This window comes from Balearica regulorum, chromosome 1, assembly GCF_011004875.1.
Source record: "Balearica regulorum gibbericeps isolate bBalReg1 chromosome 1, bBalReg1.pri, whole genome shotgun sequence".
Classification (NCBI taxonomy): domain Eukaryota; kingdom Metazoa; phylum Chordata; class Aves; order Gruiformes; family Gruidae; genus Balearica; species Balearica regulorum.
Window position 1 is genome coordinate 14,551,587 of NC_046184.1, and position 21,231 is coordinate 14,572,817.

A 21,231-nucleotide genomic window follows, 5' to 3' on the forward strand; every position below is an offset into this window, starting at 1 on the left:
TATTCCATCATGCATTTCCCAAACTAAAGTTTCATGTTGTAACACCACATTGATTATTCACTATCCACCTCTTTTGGGGAAGTGCTGCAGGAATACTCTGTCACCTGTTGAATTTCTCCCTTTCTGAGGAAAGGCAGCTGTGCCACCCTGCTCTGCAGGACAGATACTGTTACAAAAGTCAGTACACAGTGTGTATCTTAAAGTACCTTCATTCCAAACGGCATTAGATACACCGGATGAGCGTAAAAGGGCTGTAAAATGTTTAAACAAAAATAAAAGGGATAGAGCTTTAATAATCAATGATCTTTTAAAATCAAGCTTTGTAAAAGAAATTCATAGTCAACATTTATGAATGGTTTGAAAAAAGACGGTATGGTGATTAATAGGGAGTTTCCCATGACCGTGATCTCCATGTAACAGTGTAACAGCCTGCCTACATACGACTGAAGAGAAAGAACGATTTATACCAGCTTGATTTAAAATATGTTCTTATATTTATTATATTTTGCTACTCCACTCTCCTAAAATGGTGGCCTCGGGAAAAGCTGCTTTGGCAGGCAATTGCAAAGATTCCTGTGGAGAGGAAGTGAAAAGACTGGGCATACAAACAAGGGCTGCTGCCATGTTCAAAGCACTGGGGAGAGTTCATAGAGCAAAACGCAGTCCTAAGTAAATGGGTTTCAGGCAATTTCAGTGTTAAGATAACATCATTAAGAGTAGAACAGATTGTGCTCAAACCCTGCTGTTTATAATTAACACATTGCTTCCAAATACTCCAGGGTCCCTGGTAAATAGTCCTCTGCTCAGATCCACCCAGACCAATCAGAGTATTTTCATCAGGTTCCATGCTGGGCCAGCACCTGTTTGGACAAATCCAAAAGAGCCAAAATACTCTTCTTTCTGGCCAGCTAAGTAGAGAGATGAACACAGCTTGCCTTAGTCATTGTCACAGTGTCCATATGGCTGTGAAGCTTGTTTTCACAAGAAATCGTACAAGTACTTTATTATGTCGAAGTTCACGGTCCTATAAACAAAAACACAGTATATTAGAGCAATCATCTTAACAGTGCTAAGACTTTAACCTGTTTGGAGACAGCACACATGGGACATTCTGCAGAATCAGAATGAAGCAATATCCCCAAAAGAAACACAATCAAGGATGAATGAATTTTTAACTTCTGGTGTTACTTACTGTACCTGTCTTCTGATTATTTAAACTTTGTAAGATTCTAAAAAAGAAATAAAGCAACTTTCTAGTAAAAACTGGAAGATTCTCATTTCAATCATGAAGCAGTAAAAATATATCAAAGTTAGTAAGATTGTATTTTCATATGGTCAACATGAGACTCTAGTTGGTGATGCAAAGCAGCAATCTTTTATGCTATTGAATGTTTTGTTCTTCTTTCAAACCACCTGTTTTAGCATGTACTACGTAACTCCTTCGTCTGTACTCATTTGCAGTCTGCGTTCTTTCAGTCTTGACACTAGTTGACCCATGTTCATAGCTAAATTTGAAAAATCCAAGAATGCCTCTCAATGGGATAGAAGATTTTAATGTATACTTTTGTACTTTAATGGCAGGCAGAATGAAACAGCAGTAGAATAAAACATATAATTATTTTTTTGTCTCTAAACTCATTCTGCTGTACAATCTAACACTCAGACTTTGGGGTTTACTGTTTGAATAAATAATGCAAATTACTGCATATAATGACAAGTATAAAATTAAAAGTTTTTTTAAAAAGTATTCAATGATGCAAAAATAACCGCTCACAATGCTAAGTGAGATTAACTGGCTGAATGTCTTATTTGTCAGACTACAATCATTTAATATTCTCTGTTCACGCATCATTCCGTAACCCACTTCTCAAAAAGTTTCTGTAAAACATCATACTGGGCAGAGAAAAAGTTCGGAAATCTCCAACATACATAACAAGAAATACTGTGTTTGAGTCTACTTAATAATCCAGGGACAAAATCAAAGAAATTAACTGCCACCTTAAGACTCACACAACATTGTGTCACTCAAGAAAAGTGCTTTAGTCACAAGGCTTCCCACAGAAACAAAATCACACAGTAACAAATGCTGACTTTATCAACTAAATAAACCAAAATCATCCTGTTATAACATCTAGGTTCATTACAGATGATATGAAAAGTTTCATTACATTCAACAACCCTTAAGAGATCCCTACAGCTATAGAAAATTTATGAACTTAGGTCTGAAATTCCTAAAACAGAAATTAAAAATTTCTAACAAAGAAACATCTAACCTTACCTTCAGCCACATGTGTACATACTATGTGATAAAAAGCATGGGAATATCTCTGCAAAGAATGAATATATCCAACAGAGTAGAGCCAGACATGAGGTTCTATGATACTAAAGAGAGACTGTGCACGGCCAGCGGTTATCACACTAAAAGCTACCAGGAAGAAACATGAAGGTTCCTACTCTTCAAAAAAAAGGTGGCTTTTGGTGTTTGGGGTTTGTTTTGGTTTTTTGGTTTTTAAATGCAAATTTCACTTTTGCTTAAAAAAATACAGGAAAAAAGAAATGACAATCTGAACATCTTGAATGGGGGTGGGGAGGGAAAGCATCATTTTCTGTCCTGCTCTTTGCACTCTTCAGCCTTCCTTTAGGAAGCTGGAAGGCTGAGACAGCAACAAAGCCGAGGTATCTGAAGGTTTTAGTGACTAACAAACTTATTTAGAACTATTACACTAACAGAGAAAAAAGAATCAGGAGATGGGCTGCTTACTTGATGTGTATTTTCCTTGAAATGGCAACATAGTTCGTTCTCTGCAATAAATAAAACTTCTCCCAGGAGTGGTTAAAAACTAGACGCAGCTGCAAGACTACAGCACATTTAGAAAATGAAATTTCTTAAAGAACAGAAGATCATACCTTCGCCCTGCAGCTAGCCCCATCAAGACAAGGGGGAAACCCATTTATCATGAGTTCATGAAACCTTCTATCTTTGTGGATCGTCTTCCTTAAAGATTTAACAAAGACTGTGGGTTGGAAAAGATACTTAATAAAAGAAGTGTAACAAAGGAACAAAGCAAGAAAAAAAAAGATAAAAAGGGGGAACAGGAGAAGAGTAGAACAGGCCAACTTTAAAATCTGTCAGGTCATTTAGGTGGCCCTATCTATGCAGCATATAAACACTTCCAAACTACTTCAGGGGGGAAAAAAGAATTGCTTTTTTTCCTCATAACACAGAAAAGTCGGTCAGGATATATATACACACATACACCTGACCTAAAGGAAAGCAAGCCAAAGCTCTGTACCACATACTGAAGTTTGAAATGATAGTGTCTCCAACAACCGTTTTCTCCAATAAGCATGAGCTGCACAGCAAAAGTTTTGGTCCATTTTTCTGGCCATCTCTACCTTCCAGCAACTTTACTGGAGTCAATTAAACTTCTAAGGATGTTAAAGTTGTAAGGAGAGGACCATCATATCAAGTGTCTTAATTCAAGGACCCTCACAGTTGGTACAGAGTTTATCAACTGGTCTCTGTATCCACTACAGGAGTTAGAGCAGAGACAAGAACTTGAGGTATCTGTATACCACAATGATCCATGTTGCTGAACAGATGGCTTGCGGTACTTGGCAGTGGGAGCTTTGTCAGGGCATCATTCACACGTGACTTTATTGCTGGGAACAGCAAATTGACATAGCAAAGCTGTGGAGATCCTGGCAATGTGGTCCAGCCAGGCCTGAACCCGATGAAGTTTCATTTGCGGCCTGTCCAACTGCAAATGAAATTAGTATGTCTGTGGGTTTACTGACAAGGCTATTGGACATTCAATAGCTCAGGAGAGCAAACACATTCACTGAGGTTATAGGAGACAATCTACACCACAGGTTCCTCTGAAGTCCCACATTACAGAGAAGAGTTGGCCTTGAGAAGGTTTCTCCTCCTTTTCGCAGCATCTCATTTCTGGGCTCTGTTCTGGCTATAGATTCTTTATCCAAAACCTGCTAATAAGCTGGCTGCAGCAACAGGTGTGAGGTAATGCTGTTGGCATTGACAAAATGGGACATGGGCTTGATTGTTGCCTATGCATTGAATGCATTTCTGTCTGTAATTTATCATCTCTCCTGATGGACCTCAGACCCCAAAACCAAAGGCTCTGAACGAACAGAGCCACTGAGGTACCTACATTCATTTATTAAATTAGTTCGTATCAGCTATAGATCACACAAGACAGACTATGTGGAAGCATTCTTATAGCCTATGTAGGTTTTATATCATATGTACAAACATACACTGTTAAGAATGAGATACCAGTTCAGATTCAAATACTATAATGCACCTTTTGGTAAGGGAGTGGACTGACATTTTAGAGCAATGTTTTCATGTGAAGTCCCTGACCTTTATTAAGCACAAAGACAGTATGTTACTGTAACGTAAAATTTTTTCAAATCAGGATTGGTCTAAACTTATCTCAAGTTCAACACTTCTCATAAATAAGACTAATTTACTCATTCTTAAAAAAACATCCATAGATTTCTATTCTGGTCTGCAGAGAGCTAAAATACAGACAACAAATACTGGTGTTGAAGTCTCATTCAAGTTAGCAGATACAACACTAAACAATCTCTGATAAACTCACCGGGCAATAGCTCTGATGAAGTCCAGAGATACAGTACATTTGTATCGGGGTCCGTCAAGCTGGTCATTATGGCCAACCATGGATAACAGCTGGAGAGTCACAAGAGAGGTGATCTACAAACAAGAGACATTAGTATCGTTAGTCATTTTTGCTAACATGAATAGCAGTGGTCTATTTTTTTCTTCCATTTGTCACTATTCTCATATTTCTTTGGAAATTCACTCATACTTTGTCATTGATTTTCACATAGTTCTGCAGCTAGCAAACCTAGGAACATACATACGTTTTCACCATTACATTTTCAGCACAAGCAGTGAGACACACAGGCTAAACCCTTCATCCTTCGTAGCAAGAGTTATCCTGGAGTTCTGATCAGAGAGAGAAAGGCAATGTTTGGAACAGGAATAATAGGCATGAGCTGAACATTTTCCAGATTCTCTGCCTGACAACCAGGAGAGACTTTGATTCTCTTCCCTTTATACCCAAAGACCTCCTCTTGAACTTTCACGCTCAAAGTTGGATATTCCTGTGCCAGCTTATACCACATTTTGAACAGATGGATGTATCGCTCTACTCCAGATAAAAAAGAGTCTGAAGGTTGGAAAGGAAAGGCTGGAAGATTGCGTGCTTAAAAAGAGCAGGGCCTGAAAGGACAGAAATTTGCCTACAAATACACATACAGTGTCTTGACAAAGCCATTGATTATTTTACCAAAATAGCAGTGTATCACAATATTTTTCACTATCTTGGTTCCTCCAAACGATGACTGTGGTATCACTAAAGTGCAGTCGTGGGATGTCCCTGTTAAGTGCAACCAGTCTGTTCTGCCTTAGGAAAAAATGCTGTGGTGCTTCCACTGTCTCCCTACCTCCTCCAAGCTCCCAGGGGAAAGAAAGAGGTAAACACAGAAAACGAGAAACATTTTCTCTGTCCTTTGCTACAGATGCCACTGACAATTCAAGGCAACAAGGTTAAATTCTATGAAGAACTGGTATCTGACCACAGCTCTACTTTTCAAAAAAACCCAGCCAACCATGACCTACCCCTGTGTAATGATAATAGCATAGTAAGCAACTTGTGAAGAATAAATGTATCAGGAAAGAGAGTATAAGATCAAACTTTCAAGGAAGCACATAGCTATAAAAAGCAGCAGCAAATTCTTACCAGTATCAATCAAAAAAAAAAAAAATCCTATCTCAATAATAGCCCTATTCTTTTGCTGAAAGTGAACTTGGTCTTCAAGTTTGTGACAGTGCTTGCAGGAGGTAGGAATAATTACTGAAGTTTTCCCTTAAGTGGACATAATATGAAAAATGATACCTATCTGTGGAGAATAGAAAAAATAACGGTCACCAAGAATGAGGCAATTTTTATAACAGTCTGTGCTCAACTTTCTGTTATATGGCATTAGACAACTATAGTTTAGATGCCGTTGCTCTGCAAAGTCATCGGAGCTTGGTTAAGGAATACTGGCCTACCCATACTCACAAATACCATTTACTTAATTCAGGTCTATAAGTATATGAGAGAGTAGCACATGATTTAAAAATTGTTAGCATTGACAACATTTAAGAAAACTGAACTCAGTATATGGTAAATGGCTCAAACTCCAGTTCATTAATCACTTTGAACATACCATTGAATTGGGATCAACCTCAAACTTGTTAGGTGATTATTTTCTTAAAATACTTATGAGTTTGAAGCCCATTTTTCTAGATTCTTCATTCAACAAAGTCCTCAGTCAGTCAGTGAAGAAGCATTATGGAGTAATCTGCTATAACAATTGCTATTTTACACCCTGGTGCACCATTACTGGCGAATCACTTCTGCAATACATACTTGCAGCTGGCCTCACATTCAGCAATCACCAATGAAGGAATGGCAGGAGGCTCCTAAAAGCTCCCAATGAGCACAGCAAAAGCCTAGATAGTTTGGAGTTGGACCCATCTCCGTTTTATGTGGGATGTAAAAGTGACCTTGCTGCTGCATTACAAATGCTCCAGCAATACTTTATTGTAACCACTTCCAACTAGCACCAAATGCTGTGTGCGCAACATAAGGTTGGCAACGTAAAATTCCTTACTAAAGGCTGAGTCAATAAATCTGAAATAGCATCAGACTAGCTATTAAGTTTCATTAATGTTTTTGACTTAAGACACTAACTAAAGACTCAATAGACAGTATTACAAGACAAATGAAGCTAGTGATCATCAGAGTAACACAAACTTACTTAGCAAACTGCAACACTTTACTCATTTCTTTCACAAATCCTCTATTTATTTAGCTTAATAAAAATGTCATTACAGGGAAGTGAGTATTGAAACAGTGAGTCCTGATCCTGAGATTGCTTAAAAAAAAGAAGTAGAGAGAATTGCCATTTTCAATTGATGCAGGCAAGAAACAGTTTTATCTCCAAAGAGGCTCAGTAGAGACAAAGAGAAAGAACATATATCTAAGGGGAGTAAAGAGGGACCAGCTCCCTTACAGATGGCCAAATACTAACTTGTGAGTCTTTGCAGCAGAATTCAAAAACTATTTACGGATGCCTAGCCTGTACACGGAGAAAGACAGAGATTTCCAAAGGACAAATCCAAAAGCCTGCATGCTGAGGGGGCAGCAGCCTGGAGCTCTGTTTGCACAGCTTTTTCAATGGGTTCAGGAAGAATCGAAAACAGCAAGAGAGTTCTGTCATCCCAAAGCAATGACTTCTTCATTTTTTCTGCTTTATACAATATAGTAGGATTCTCCTGCTGATGAGTCAGCCATGGAATTGGGCAACACATGTATTTTTTGCGATAAATTGTTTTGTCAGAAGAAAAGATTCATATTGTGGTAGATGTGGAATTATTAAGTTTCTCAAATATTTTGCTCTGAATCTATCTTTTTATTTATCTTAATAAAAATAAGATGGAAGAAGTCTTCTAGGAGACAGAAGGTTCAATTCCCTCCTGACACAAGAGGTTCGAGTGCCTCTTCACTGAACATCTAACACTGGGGTGGGGGTAGTGGAGGAAGGAAAAGAAAAGCTTTGTATGGTATTAAACCATTACCAGATCTTTCATTTTAACTGCTTCTGGAGCTGAGTTATGTTGCATAAAATTGCATTCATATAAACAGTCTCTCTCTTAGGACATTCACCTGGTAAAGCAGGATACAGTGGAATGAACTGGGTTTAAGAGTGTATTTGTAGCAAAATTTTTAAAATCCCCAATTTTCATGTTCTGTTAACTTTTACAGTCCAAGTGCCACCTATAATTTAAGCATTGAAAAATGTTACTCCTTCAAAAGTTGAGGTGTTGTAAAACTTTGGAGGCAATCTGTTCTTAAATGGAGATACGTCAAAAGTTTGAAACACGGTTGGGAAAAATATGAATTCAATCTCAAACTAATTGCACTTCTAAGAAAAAAAAAAAAAAAAAAACCCCAAAAACTTTTCAAAGCTTTTCTTTTTTTTTTTTTTTTTTAAATACCATGGGTACAGTGGCCCCATTTCATTATCACAAAAGCTTGGGAAAAAACATCTGGCAAGAACAGACTAGGAACAAGCCAGAAAAACTGTGTGGGTGACATAAGAAAGAATATTTATTGAGAATCTTTTGAACAAAAGAAATAACAGTTGGAAGAAATATCTAAAGCTAGTCATAAAATTAAAGATAGATCTGGTAATGATTTAACACCAGCAAAAGTTAATAAGTAAATGGAATTTTCTACAGGAATAACAAGAAAATCTGAAGAAAAGTTTCTGATCTGAAAGATGTGAAGGAACAGGTGTCACTGCTATGTTTAAAACTAAGCCATGACTGAGCTTTCTTTGAAATATATATTTGTGTGAGAAACCTGCTGCTGAAAGCTTGGATGCAAGGTGAGAATAATCATAAAAGCACAGCAGAGAGCTGCTGCCAGGAGGAAATGACTGCTCCAATTGCTTCTGGAGAGTCACTGGTCAAGTATGGACATTGAAACCTCTGGAAAAAACAAGTAACCCACAAGCCATCCTTAAAGGCTGCTTTTTTCCCTATCAGCCTGGACTAACAGATGGGCCTTGCATCATTCTCTGAGCAGACACAAAGACCGGCTTTGTTAGCACATGGCTGTGTGGTAGCGAGAAGGATTCCAGAAGTGAGGGCTGTCTGCTGAGAAAGGCCAGGCTCCTCCCGCAGACACCACACGAAGCCAGAACACATTCACGGAGGTGCAAAAGATGAGCAGAATTAGGACCCAAGATACACGGAAACACATGGTTAGTTTGGGTAAGCAGTGATTGACTATCACAGGAAAGAGTCAGGACAAAGTGTGTGACACATCTCAGACCCATAGGATAAAACTAAACAGAGAAGACGATGCTGACTATTAGAGGAAAAAAACCTAAAAGGCAGTTTCCTCAGAGATGTGATTGAAATCTCACCAAGTGGTACATTTTAAACTGAACTAGAAAAATATTAATGAAAGACACTAGCAGGAACAATTTCAAACTGGCAGAGACATACTAGATGATCTGCAAGGTATTTTTCATCTCCACAGTCTATCATCTTCAATTATCTTGCCGAAGATGCAATGTTAATTGTAACACTTCCGTCTGGCTTACTTTCACCCACAGCTTTTTGATTCTGAACCTTAAACCTATCAAGAAATTAAGAACTTTCACTATTTCACTACCACCAGACAACGGTACTATATTCTCTCACAGTGATACAAAGATTTACATGCATCCTCGTCATCACACACCTCTCAAAGCAAACACACAGCTCTCTGCACTTGTCTGAAACCCATCGCTGCCGGGAGTTACATTCACACACATGCTAAAACCACTGCTATGCAACGAAAGTTTGAAAACCAGATGCATTTTAGAAAACACATTTCAGTCAAAATGACTGCCGAAATAGTCTCCTGGAGTTAAACTCAATGACCCTAGTACAAATTATGTGAGTGTAAAAAAAAAAAAAAGCCTGCTCAAAAGGATTTTGATCAAAATTATAGCTAGAGTATGCTCAGTATGTCAGCCTTGTTAGAAAAGCTCATACAGAAAGATAACAATAAAACATTTCAATTATATATATTTAAGTCAGCAATTGATCAAAACTGTTTTTATAAAAAATATTAAAAATAAATCAACACTTTTCTGAATGCTTAGACTTTAACATCAGGTTTTGATTCTGAATTAGGTTTTGTACAAAGCTTTTAATGGATGAAAAAAATACAACAGAAGAGACTGCACTAGGTGATAGGACCTACCATTTTATCAGATCTTAAACGCTTATGGTGGGAAATCATTTCACCACGTCCCTTTCTGAATTTTTTTTTTTCTTTTTTAAGTATGTGGTCAAATTTTCCATCTGCTAGTAGCACTCCAACATGACTGAATACATCACACCGTTCTTGCCTTATTCTACACCCCTCCAAATTGCTTATGGCCTTCCAGTGTGCAGTTAAAGCATTCATTACTATACACTTCAGCTATACATTTTACTTTCTTCTCAGCTTAAATTAATCCAACTCTTTTTTAAACTATCTTCTGAATGCAGTCAAAATGGTTTTGACACTAACAGAGCCACGAGCAGAAAGGGGTACCCCAGCCACAGCCCTGGTGGCCTCCACAGACAGCACTGTGCCCCTCACTTTGGCACCACGCAATAGGTGGTTGTGTAGGATGCTACAGTGCACACCAAGCACAGGGACCCGCTCTGCTTTGTGAGCCTTTTTCTTCTATGAACGTTTGTGTTTGGTGTCTGTCTTTGCCCTGTACTGGTTATTTTTTGCATTTCTCTCACATAAATATTACTTCATTATTTTATGTTGACTCTCCAGGACCTTGCATGTTGTTTGTCTGTAATAGTGTACACCACACTTCCCAATTTTTATGTAATTTCTGTATCTCTCATCAACGGGTTGACAACGCTTTACCAGAAGACTTCATCAGATTGGGTCAAACAGAATTTAACACTAATTACTAACTTGAACAAACTTTAAAGACATAAATGTGTTGACAAATTCCAGATGTGACAGCATTATATTCACTAAATGTTTAATTACTACAGGGTGGGGTGGGGAAGGAAATCAACTGACTACTACTGTTATCATTTACCCTTAAAAAATGATGTTGCTTAGGCAAACATATTTTTTCTTTTATTTTTATATTCATTTAAGGATTTAAAAATGTTTGTCCTCTCACGATGTTAGGGATGTTTAGCTGTTACTAGGAAGCCTGGCAGGGAAGGAGATTTGTATTGCATTTTCCCATAAGAATTATCATGCAACATGCCTACTTTCAGTCTTGAGTACAATAAAGAATTTACTGGACTGAGATCAGTCCGTGTCACTGAAGCCACCATGTCATACCATCTTTTTCATGAATGCACTAAATTTTATCATAAAACCAAGAAGCTTTTTCCCCTCCAACACAATGACTCCCGTAGACTTTTCCAGAATCTTACTGATACACAGATAGGAAAATTTGCTTCCGTTTCCTAGGTAAATTTATTCAATATCTATTTATCTGAATACACTCTTATATTTTAATGAAATCTTTTCATATTCGTTATTCTGCATTTGTCTTCGCTGTCTCCTCTGACTTCACTCAAGGCAAATCTATGTGATTTACAGATTTAAACAAGCTTTTTAAAGGCTTCATCATATTGGTGGTTCAGTCATTTATTAAGACAGCCAAAACTTCCTCCTCTTCCTTCAGTTTCTAAGAGATGATCTTTCTGTTTTTAGAAGAAATGTTTATTTACCCTCAAGTATATGACCTTGAATTTCATGCTGTTAAACCTTCTCAGTTTGTATCATGCTCACCACCTTCAAGTTATTTCTTGCATATCTATGTAGCAGAAAAGTTTACTAAGCCCAAGGCATACAACCTTGAATTCTGCACTACAAAATTATTTTGGTTTCTACTATACAGGTCACAAGAGTCATCCTCATACAGTATTTTCCCCACTGTATAATCAGTGTTCACCACTTCTGTCTTAGTCCGCTCAGTCTTACTTTTTGTGTCCCATTTACACTAAATAGTATTTGACAAAAAGTGTTGCCAATTTCATAGGGTTGTTCAAGGCCATGAAAAAGCAAGCTACAGGCTTGCTTTTTCCTTTTCCCCTCCTCCCTGTCTGCATCCTCCCGCCCTCTCCTGTCTTTCAGACCACTAATCAACTTGCTGCCTATTTCTAGTATGTTCTGCAACTGGCTTCCTTGTGGCTTTTCTTTTCAATCTCAAGTGTAGCAAAGGTATTTTCTTCCTTCAAGGAGCCACTTCCTCACCTTGCCCTAGAATTCATATTTTAGAATCTACTCTCTTCAATTAGCAGTCTGTCTTCTGTGTTTTGTTTTTTTTTGTTCAGTGACTCTCACTAGCTGCAAATCTTGACTCATCAGCACAGCATCCTTTCCTGTCTCCTCTGTATTTTCTCATTATCTCTACTCCTCATATCTTCTCTTCCCAAAGCCACTATTTTAAAAAAAAACAACCCAAAATCATAGTTTTTTTAAAATGGGGACACTGAAACAAGATCCAGGAAACATCCCAGGAAACTAAAAAGGCAATTTAAAAAAGCAAACTCAGGAGGAGGTATTTCTTCATCCAAATTTGTGGTTCGTCTGTGACGCACTTTGCAACTGAAAATTCAGTGAGGTGGTAGAAGGTTTTATGGAGTTAAGAAAGCAACTGGACACATTCATGGAAGGAAATACAACCACAGGCTGCTAAATGCAAAGAACATAAACTCTGTGGCAAGCATCTGGGCCACAGGTAATAAGCAGCTGTAACATATACCAGACTGAACTCATCCTCTGCTTGCCAGTCTTATATTTTTCCTGCCATGTCTGATATTCATTGGAAGCAGCCAGTTAGTTTTACTCTACGTAAAACAGTGGGTAAACCCACTTTTGGTCTGACTTAGTGTGGCTGTTATAATGCATTCACCAAAGGTGAAGTATATCATCTGCATCTTCTACATCCTACCACTGTGCTTCCCCCTTTACCCTTCCCTTGGGTCTCTGCAAGGGCTCTCTCACTTAATTACTGTAATCTCTCCATACTCTGCAAGTTTACAAAAAAAAAAGGGGGGGGGGGGAAGAAGATGATAAAAATCCAGCTTCCCCCACCATCTTCTGGAAAACTTCTTGGTATCTCAAAAGTATTTGCACAGATTAATCCTGCCCACTCACAGTAACATCACTTTTTAAAAGCAGTTCAATACTTTATTAATTTTGGAACTATTATTAAAGGAATCTTTCAAAGTATTAATGAATTTGCTTTCTCTTCATTATTTTTATTCAATACAGAAATTAGGAAAAAGCCCCTTTTTTCTCTTAGCACATTTAGCTTAGCATTAATCAATTTGCTTAAGGAGAAAAAGGAAAATAAAAGGCAATTCACAAGGCCTCACTCTGCTCATCAATTTTTTTAAAAAGTATAAAATACTCTACAGAATAATGCATGGATAAATCAGTATTTCTGAGTCAGTCCCCTAACTTTGAGGATCAATTAAAGCAATTTGTAATGCCCTGAAAGTCATGCTAGAAATTTGCTTAATGTGGTATTTTCCGGGAAGATCAAATTATTTTCTGTACCTGAGGATATATTTGGAAATCTTTTCAGAAATTAAGACTCCTGGAACTCATCATGGGGGAATTTATTTTAATCCTGCAAAACATGCAAAAAGCAAGGCTTGAACATACTTGCAATCTGTTGGAGGTGCATGCATCTCATTTACTCCATAATGACCTGGGAAAGGCACTCCTAAGCAGAAGAACTACAGATATAAGTTACAGAAAGAGAATTCAAAAGTAGTCACCTTTCTATTTCATACTTTAAAATCAGAACAACCAAAGACGGTAACAGATGGTCAAAGAAACACTTGGGGAATGATGCTTACAGTTAATTTGATTACTTAAGTCAGGTAGCTTCATAAAGTGGACACCAGACAAAGGCTGGCTATTTTTCAAGGCAGAGGCACTAGGCAGCCAACAGAAGTCTCCTCCTGCCACCCCGATTCGTTTCTGCAATCAGCGGTCTCAGGTTCCAATTGTTTTTTAGAAGATGAGGGAGGCCACATGAAGACTGTTTTCCAGAAGCAAACCTTTGTACAACTGACCAAGCATATATCTTAAACCCCCAAATCTAGAAAATCTTTACCTGGTTTTTTTGGTCCTTCATTTATAACACTTCTGTCCCACACTGGCAGCATTTCTAGATATTGCAAGACAAGTTCTATCAAGAACAGAGAATAGTAACCTTAAAAATACTACCAAGTATCTGTGATACTGATAGGAGTTGATACATTTACAGACAGTGCCTAAATTTTTAATGCGATCTCAGTAAAACATAGACCTGTGTACACAGAATTACCAGCCTTCTACTGCTATATGAAGCTTTGTTTGCAAATATAATTTTGTACTCAAAAATAATTAAAGAAATTAGGATTTCTAACCTGTCCTGAGGATAAAAATCAATACTCTGTATATGCCAGGAACAGAAATCATGAAATTAAAGGAAATTTCTCATAATCAGATGTTTGGGAATATCTTCTAAGACTAAACTACCTTCTTCTCTCCAAGAAAGAAAAGAAGATTTTCAACATGTCTTAACTGCAGTCTATTTCTGGATGACTATAAGTGTTAAAAGAATATTGATCCAAACCTTGTATAAAGAAGTAAGATTTTAAGAATTTTTAATTAAAACAACCACTCCGGGAAGATTTGACCCAAATACTTCTGAAATACAAAAATCAGACCTTCTAACCACAAGGCTAGACAAATTGTAAAATACACTGTAGGCTGAAGTGAGAGTCTGCTCTGAAAAAATGACAATTTAAAGATATGTTTATTTTATATCTTGAGATTACTAAACCAAATCTTTAAAGACTCTCCACAGTATCACACTGCATCCCAACTACTCACAAGAAGCCTTGCAGAAGACCGCAGTCAACACCATATTCATTGTGGCCACATAAAACTCTGCACATTCTAGTGGTTCCATAATAGGAATGAAGAGTAACAGAAATAAAAATAGAAACAACTTGTATCAATCCCTAAAGTACATAAGTACATCACACTGGTACAAAACAAAGATCCCTCCTGGCCCAAAACGCTGTCTCTTGAAAGGACCAGCAAAGGATGCTTAGGAAAGAGGATAATAAACTTGTAAGCAAGAGAAATTTCCCAACATACACAACTGGCTCCTGGTAATTTTCATTTCAGGGACTTTAGTAATTAGGTATAAAATTGTTCACACATATGGATCTGACCTGTTGAAATATGACATTTCATGTTGTTCTTGTATTGTCAAATTGGAGCTAAAAAGATTGTTGAATTGTGACATTAATGCACCTAATTGACACATCGGAGGACAAATTTATCGGAGGCTGCACATAAACACCAAGAAATTAGAAACAACAACACTGCCTAGCTCTCAGCAAGAGCTGCATATACGGCATTGAGTCACACTAGGTTTTATGCCATCAAACAGGGGAGGTAAAAAAAAAAAAAAATCTGATTTACTTTCATATAAGACAGTAATTAGAATTTGATTTGATATGTGATGTTGGATCCTGGACAAACAGTTACAAAGAAAGCCTGTATACAACAGCAATTGAGAGGAACGGTTATGCATCTGTTCAAAATCTTCTCTAACAAAATCAGGACATTGAAGTATAATGTATTCCTGTACCTCTGTTCACAGGTACCCTTAAGCAGAGCAGACAAAACAGCAAGAAGAAACGCAAGTTCCAGTTCCAGGTTGGCCAATGGTCACCACGCATCACAAGGGAAGAGAGGACTCTGCAAAGCTGCTCTTCTCAGCAGTGGGAAATGGGCAGATCTGGAATCTCCCCTCCCTGAGCATGCTAGGAAACCAAATACTTGCCTTTAAGGAGAATATTCTGCTCTGAATCAGTAAATATATGGTATTTTGGTTCTGCCAGGAGCAAGAGAAAGACCAGGATGAAGACTGTCACTCAGGAAGTCAATTGACCCTTGAAAACCAATGAAACAAACCCTACTGTAACAGCACAAAGCTGATGGTTGTAACCTGCAATGAGAAATTTTGTTTTTATTTAAAACAAATCTGTAACTATAATTTAAGTTTAGGTACAGTACAATAGAAGCTATAAATTTATAACATCCTTTTTTGTTAGTCTTTCTACAGAAAGTAAAGCTTTCAGTCATCCATGAATTGATAAGTCATGAAATATTAAAAATTCAGGTTCAATGACCCATTAAATGTTAGATGCAACTACAAAAGATATCTATAAATATCTTCATACCTCTTGCATAGATGATCCTGCAAAGCGGTCATAACTACCAGTTTTCCATCTTTTATTCAGCTACACTTGGTTTTATCAGATAAAGAGCATGAAACATCATCTGTCAGCAATTAATCAGAAAGGAAAAAACTCTGTTCTTCAAACATAACACTGGTTTTTATGCAGTTTCCGTCAGCCTTTAATGCAATCGTGAAATTCTGCTAGTTATCCCAGGTGTCACTTAGCTTTTCTAACCTGGACAAAAAACAGTTCCTGACACTCACATGCTTGGCAAGCACATGTGTTGGGTAAAAAAGTTAGCAGCCAACCAAGGCAACCGAGGAACTAGTGAACCAGTGTGCTGGCACACCCATCAACAACACTAGTCAAAGAATTTAACTGCACTGTATCTGTAGATAGGTGCTATGCGGGAAGGGAATGGTCAGGTTGGAATGGGGGAAGAGATACGTTTCGTATCAAATACTGTTACACTTCAAGAAATCCACTGGAATTATTTTGCTCTCTGGAGCAGCGACTATGTATGTGTTCCATTCAAATACCTGCAAAAGGGAAGCACTGCTTAGGAACAGTACACAGTCAATTAGTATTTCTCCTGCCTTTATGGCATTCAAGGATAATACCCTTTAGATGGACAGAAATATTCAGAGACACACACCCCCCCCCAGATTCTTAAAAACATCTTGCTTTATACATTGAGTTAAAATTTGTGTAGTTAGTAAAGATTGACTATGGCTCCTACATCATCACAAATCATTTATGGAGCAAGACAGTCTAAAATAGTAATGTGCTGCACTAGGCAATTTCCACGTAATTCAGGAATGGATTAAAAGCATAAAAGGACCTACACAAGATGTCCTATTTTAGTTTAAGTGGAATACAATGCAGTCAAGAAACATAATTTCTCAGCTTTCCATGACTAACAAACATATTTATTTTTGCAGTTAATGGTTGTGATAGCCACTGTATTTTTGAATAATCATTGTGTCAAGACTTTTCTGTAATCAGTGATTATAAATCTGATTTTTTAATGTTAAAATTAAATCACCATAAAAAGGCTTAATCTTCCCTAAAGTACTATATTGATCACCAAAAATCTTGTATGGATCTGAAAAATCCATACAAGAGATCAATGGAAAGGTGCAAAAAAAGCAGGAAAGAATCAAGCAATCAATGAAGCCTTTTGATCTTATGGATGAAAGGTAGTCACCTTCCTACTAATATGGCTATTTGCCTACTGTAGTGAGAAAACGCAGGAAAAAAACAAAACTGAAGAACCAGAGGGGAAGCAGTTGATTTGGCAAATACACTACTAGGGTCTGATGAAAAGCTATTTGTCATTCCAATCGACTGTGCTATTCCTGAACACTTTTCCACCTCCTTAGAGGCCTTTCACATAAGCTTTACATAATGGATAGGTAGCTCCCAAGGCTATCTTCTGGAATATCTTCAGTAGGCAGAAACAGAAGTATTCCTCAACTATATTTTAACCTGTCCATAGCAGAATCTGCATTGCAGTCAATAAATGTTTAAAAAAAAGGTATCAAAGAATCAACTATCAAGAAGTGTTGTTATCAGCCTGCTATCCCTCAGTAAGAGAAGCTCAAGCAGCAGAGACCAAAACGTTGTCTAGGGTATACTCTGCTTAAAAAAAGATTTAGGCTGGAGGCCTTTCCCTCTCTGCCACCAAAGACTCAGACCTGCTTTGCAAGAAGTTCTCAATGCATCTTGTCCAAGATGACACATGAAAAACAGAACACAGGCTAGGCAATTACTGCCAGGAGTTACTTACCAGATCAGGACATCCAGACTATTCCTCTGAGGTGCCTGGCAGCCTGCACCCTCTTAATGGCTGTATTCAACTTTACTACCAGAAGTAACATTCTGAAAAGTAGCAGATCTCCAACTTAACCAGCGTTCAAAACTAAAGCCCCAAAACTCTCTCCATCCTTGCACATCTTGTCCTGCAGAAGCACTACATATCATTAAAACTTGTCTGATTTTATCTGGGAACTGTACAGAAACTTCATCATCTCAATAATAATTTACGACCCTAACCTCAGGAACTGCATCTCTAAGGCACAATTTTGCACTGAACAAAAATACAGAAAAAAAAATCAAAAAAGAAAAAGGATAGAACAAACATTCACACAAAGACTTTTCTGTCTCTAAAACTGTTCTCAATATATTTTATAACAGAGAAATTGTGCAATATGAATGCTGCCATGGTAACAACTCACTTTATTGAACAAGAGAGAAAATAATTATCCCAAACCTGCATATCATGCAAGCACATGCAGTAAATTTAGTGCTGCCCTTTTTCCCCTTACTATTTTTCTTCTCGCAAAGAGAAACAGATTTTGAATTTATACCTTACAGCAAGCCAGGCATCATTTTGCTTGTCCCTCCCACTTCTTTGTATATTTTACACCTCTTGAGTGCATGGTGTGAAGGACCCAGTTACTTACAAAAAGAAAAAAGGATTAATGAATCAGAAATGCTCTTCCCCCTCCCGAGTTAAGTACAGAAGACTCCTATGTAAATGCTTCACGCATTTAAAAAAAAATGAAGCCCTAAGGCAAGCACAGCACATGCTTAGTATTCACTCAGTATACTTAAACAGGAACCCTTACATTTATAGTAAACCAAAAGTTATTCATCTCCAAAAATAAATTAAACCTGATTTTACTGTTCTGTCCAAATATTCTTTGTGATACTATGTTTGCGAACATATTGTTATATTTTATATACAAGGGACCATAATATTTTTCAGAAGAACTGCATGGATTTAGCCATACAAATCCAATTAATCTCAATAGAAGTTGTATGGCTAAATCCCTGTGCTTGGCTTTGACATTTTGGAAGCAGTGGGGGAGGTTTTTCAAGTAGTGAATATGTATTCTACAAAACTCAGTTTTCTCAAAGAGAAATAAAATACCATGTAGATACTTACAGATATCAACATATTTATGTGACTCTGTCAAGAAAATAACATTTCTAGCAAAGCAGGCAGTGATTTCCACAAGACTTGATTTTACCAAAACCAACAGTATTATCCTGCAGTCTATGAGATAAAACTAAATCACATGTACATATCAGTTGGATAAATTATTCTTATTTTACCTCCTGTTTTGATCTTTTTACTTCATTTGAAGTGGATCTGCCTGCCTGATATGAAATGTTAAAGAATCAATTTAATCTTGTGTTCACAGTTAGAGGACAGCCAAAGTAACATGCTTGGGATAAATAAAATCCATGTTTTTAAAAGGTCACTTTAAAGAAGTAATTTGGAAATGCTGTTTAAAAAGATGATCTCATTTGCCACAGACCTTCCTCGCTTTTTTGGATTTATTTACAATCCTAAGCAACTTAAAGAGTAGAAACAAAACTACCCTCATCAAACTTCAGCAACAAAGAATGCAGCTAATTTTGGCTATTTCTTGGCTATTTCTTCAGTCACTAGGAACAATTTCGATGTACACACATTAATGCACACATAGAATACAGGCTGTGCAAAATCTTAATTCAGCAAGCTGTCTTCATGGAGCTGGAATTCTCCAAACCCATCCAAATACAACTTATCTTGATACAGAATTCTTTCTGAAATGTATACACACACACATATATACTACTAGATATATTTAATACCTCCCCATGAAGCTCTTACAGAAAATGAAAATATAATTCCAGTAGTTGAACTGGTAAAATTTAGAATTCCATACAAAAAAGGCTACCCTTAGCTGCCTTCTCTCGTCCCCCAAAGCCCTCACCAATACCAGGATTTCACCTCATAAATTTCAACTAGCTGCTTTCCATCTTAAGAAACATAAAAACCAAAACCACTAGCAATGTATGTTTCCCATACAGCAGTTGAACAGTTAAATCCCAAGAACACTGTAACTGTAAAGGAGATATAATGTCTTGTTTTACAATAATTTAGGTTTTGCATTTTACAGTACTTTTCATATGGACACTTTTTTTTTTTTTTCAGTTCAAGCATAATTCAGGCAGTAGAGACTTTTTTTTTTTAAAGAGAAAGTAAGTGACCATTTGGGAATTAGCTGGGCATATAAAGTATTTAACAAGCAACTAAACAATAAGTATAAATTCACCCAACAAAAGCCATCATACTGCAGTTTATTCTTCCTGTGTATCCATGGCTTGGCTGATTGCTCACAGAAAGGTTTAGCCCACATGCTAGTTGAAAAGTTTTATTTAAAGCTTGTTATATTTCAAATTAATCATGACCATTCAAGTACCATGCCCTCAAAGCAAGGAACAATAACCACACTTTTTGCCTGAAATGGATGATAATGCTCTTACTTCATAACAAAATAATGCCATTAGAAGTAAAAACATTGCTATATAACTATAAAGCAACATTTTTCTGCAGTGGTATGTTCTGAAAGCCTTATAATCTGACTTAAAACAAGTTTATAGAAGTATTAGCATGTTACCATCCCAACTGATGATGTGTCTTTTTGGTATCTGAAACAGTAGCCTCTCTGGCCAGAAGCTCTCCACAAGGCCTACTTTGAATTTTGCTTTATACAAAAGCTGTAAATTCTGGGGTACAGAACTTCAGTATAATAAAAATGCTTAACATATTTAAATGTAAGTGATAAAATGTTTAATATTTAAATAGACTTAAATAAGAAATTGTTTTGTAAGGAAGACTTTTACCCATAAACCTTTCTCAATGCAAAAATCTCAAACACCCCTCTGCCCACGTCTCTTACGATGTCAGCTACTTCTATCCCCCTCATAACGCAGAATCACAGAATGGAATGACTGAGGCTGGCAGGGACCTCTGGAAGTTGCCCAATCCAACCCCCCTGCTCAAGCAGGGTCACCCAGAGCAGGTCGCCCAGGCCCGTGTCCAGATGGCTTTTGAGTATCTCCAATGAGGGAGACCCCACAGCCTCCCTGGGCAACCTGTGCTCAGTCACCCTCACAGTAGGAAAGTGTTTCCTGATGTTCAGAGGGGACCTCCTGTGTTTCCGTTTGTGCCCATTGCCTCTGGTCCTGTCACTGGGCACCACTAGAAGAGCCTGGCTCTGTCCTTGTTGCACCCTCCCTGCAGGTATTTCTGTACATTGATAAGATCCCCAGAGCCTTCTCCTCTCCAGGCTGGACAGTCCCAGCTCTCTCAGCCTTCCCTCACAGGAGTGGTGCTCCAGTCCCTTCGCCATCTTTGTGGCCCTTTATTGGGCTCTCTCCAGTATGTCCCTGTCTCTCTTGTACTTGGGAATCCAGAACTGGACACAACAGTGGTACTCACCAGTGTTGAGCAGAGCAGCAACTCTTTCCAGTTGCTCATTATATCCCTCTACGCTCTACACACCTTC

At 37.6% G+C, this 21,231-nt stretch overlaps 1 protein-coding gene across 2 annotated transcripts in view; it reads right to left on the minus strand.

Annotated features, from left to right (window-relative positions):
- Positions 1-471: 471 nt before the first annotated feature.
- ORC5 (origin recognition complex subunit 5) overlaps positions 472-21,231 on the minus strand; it is a 74,406-nt gene continuing 53,646 nt past the window's right edge. For both annotated transcript variants that reach the window (XM_075738068.1, XM_075737992.1), the window contains exons 14-15: positions 4,626-4,738; positions 472-1,024 (exon numbers count right to left, since the gene is read on the minus strand). In XM_075738068.1, the coding sequence (XP_075594183.1) occupies positions 979-1,024; positions 4,626-4,738 (159 nt within the window). In that variant the 3' untranslated portion in view covers positions 472-978. The remainder of the gene's footprint in view (positions 1,025-4,625; positions 4,739-21,231) is intronic.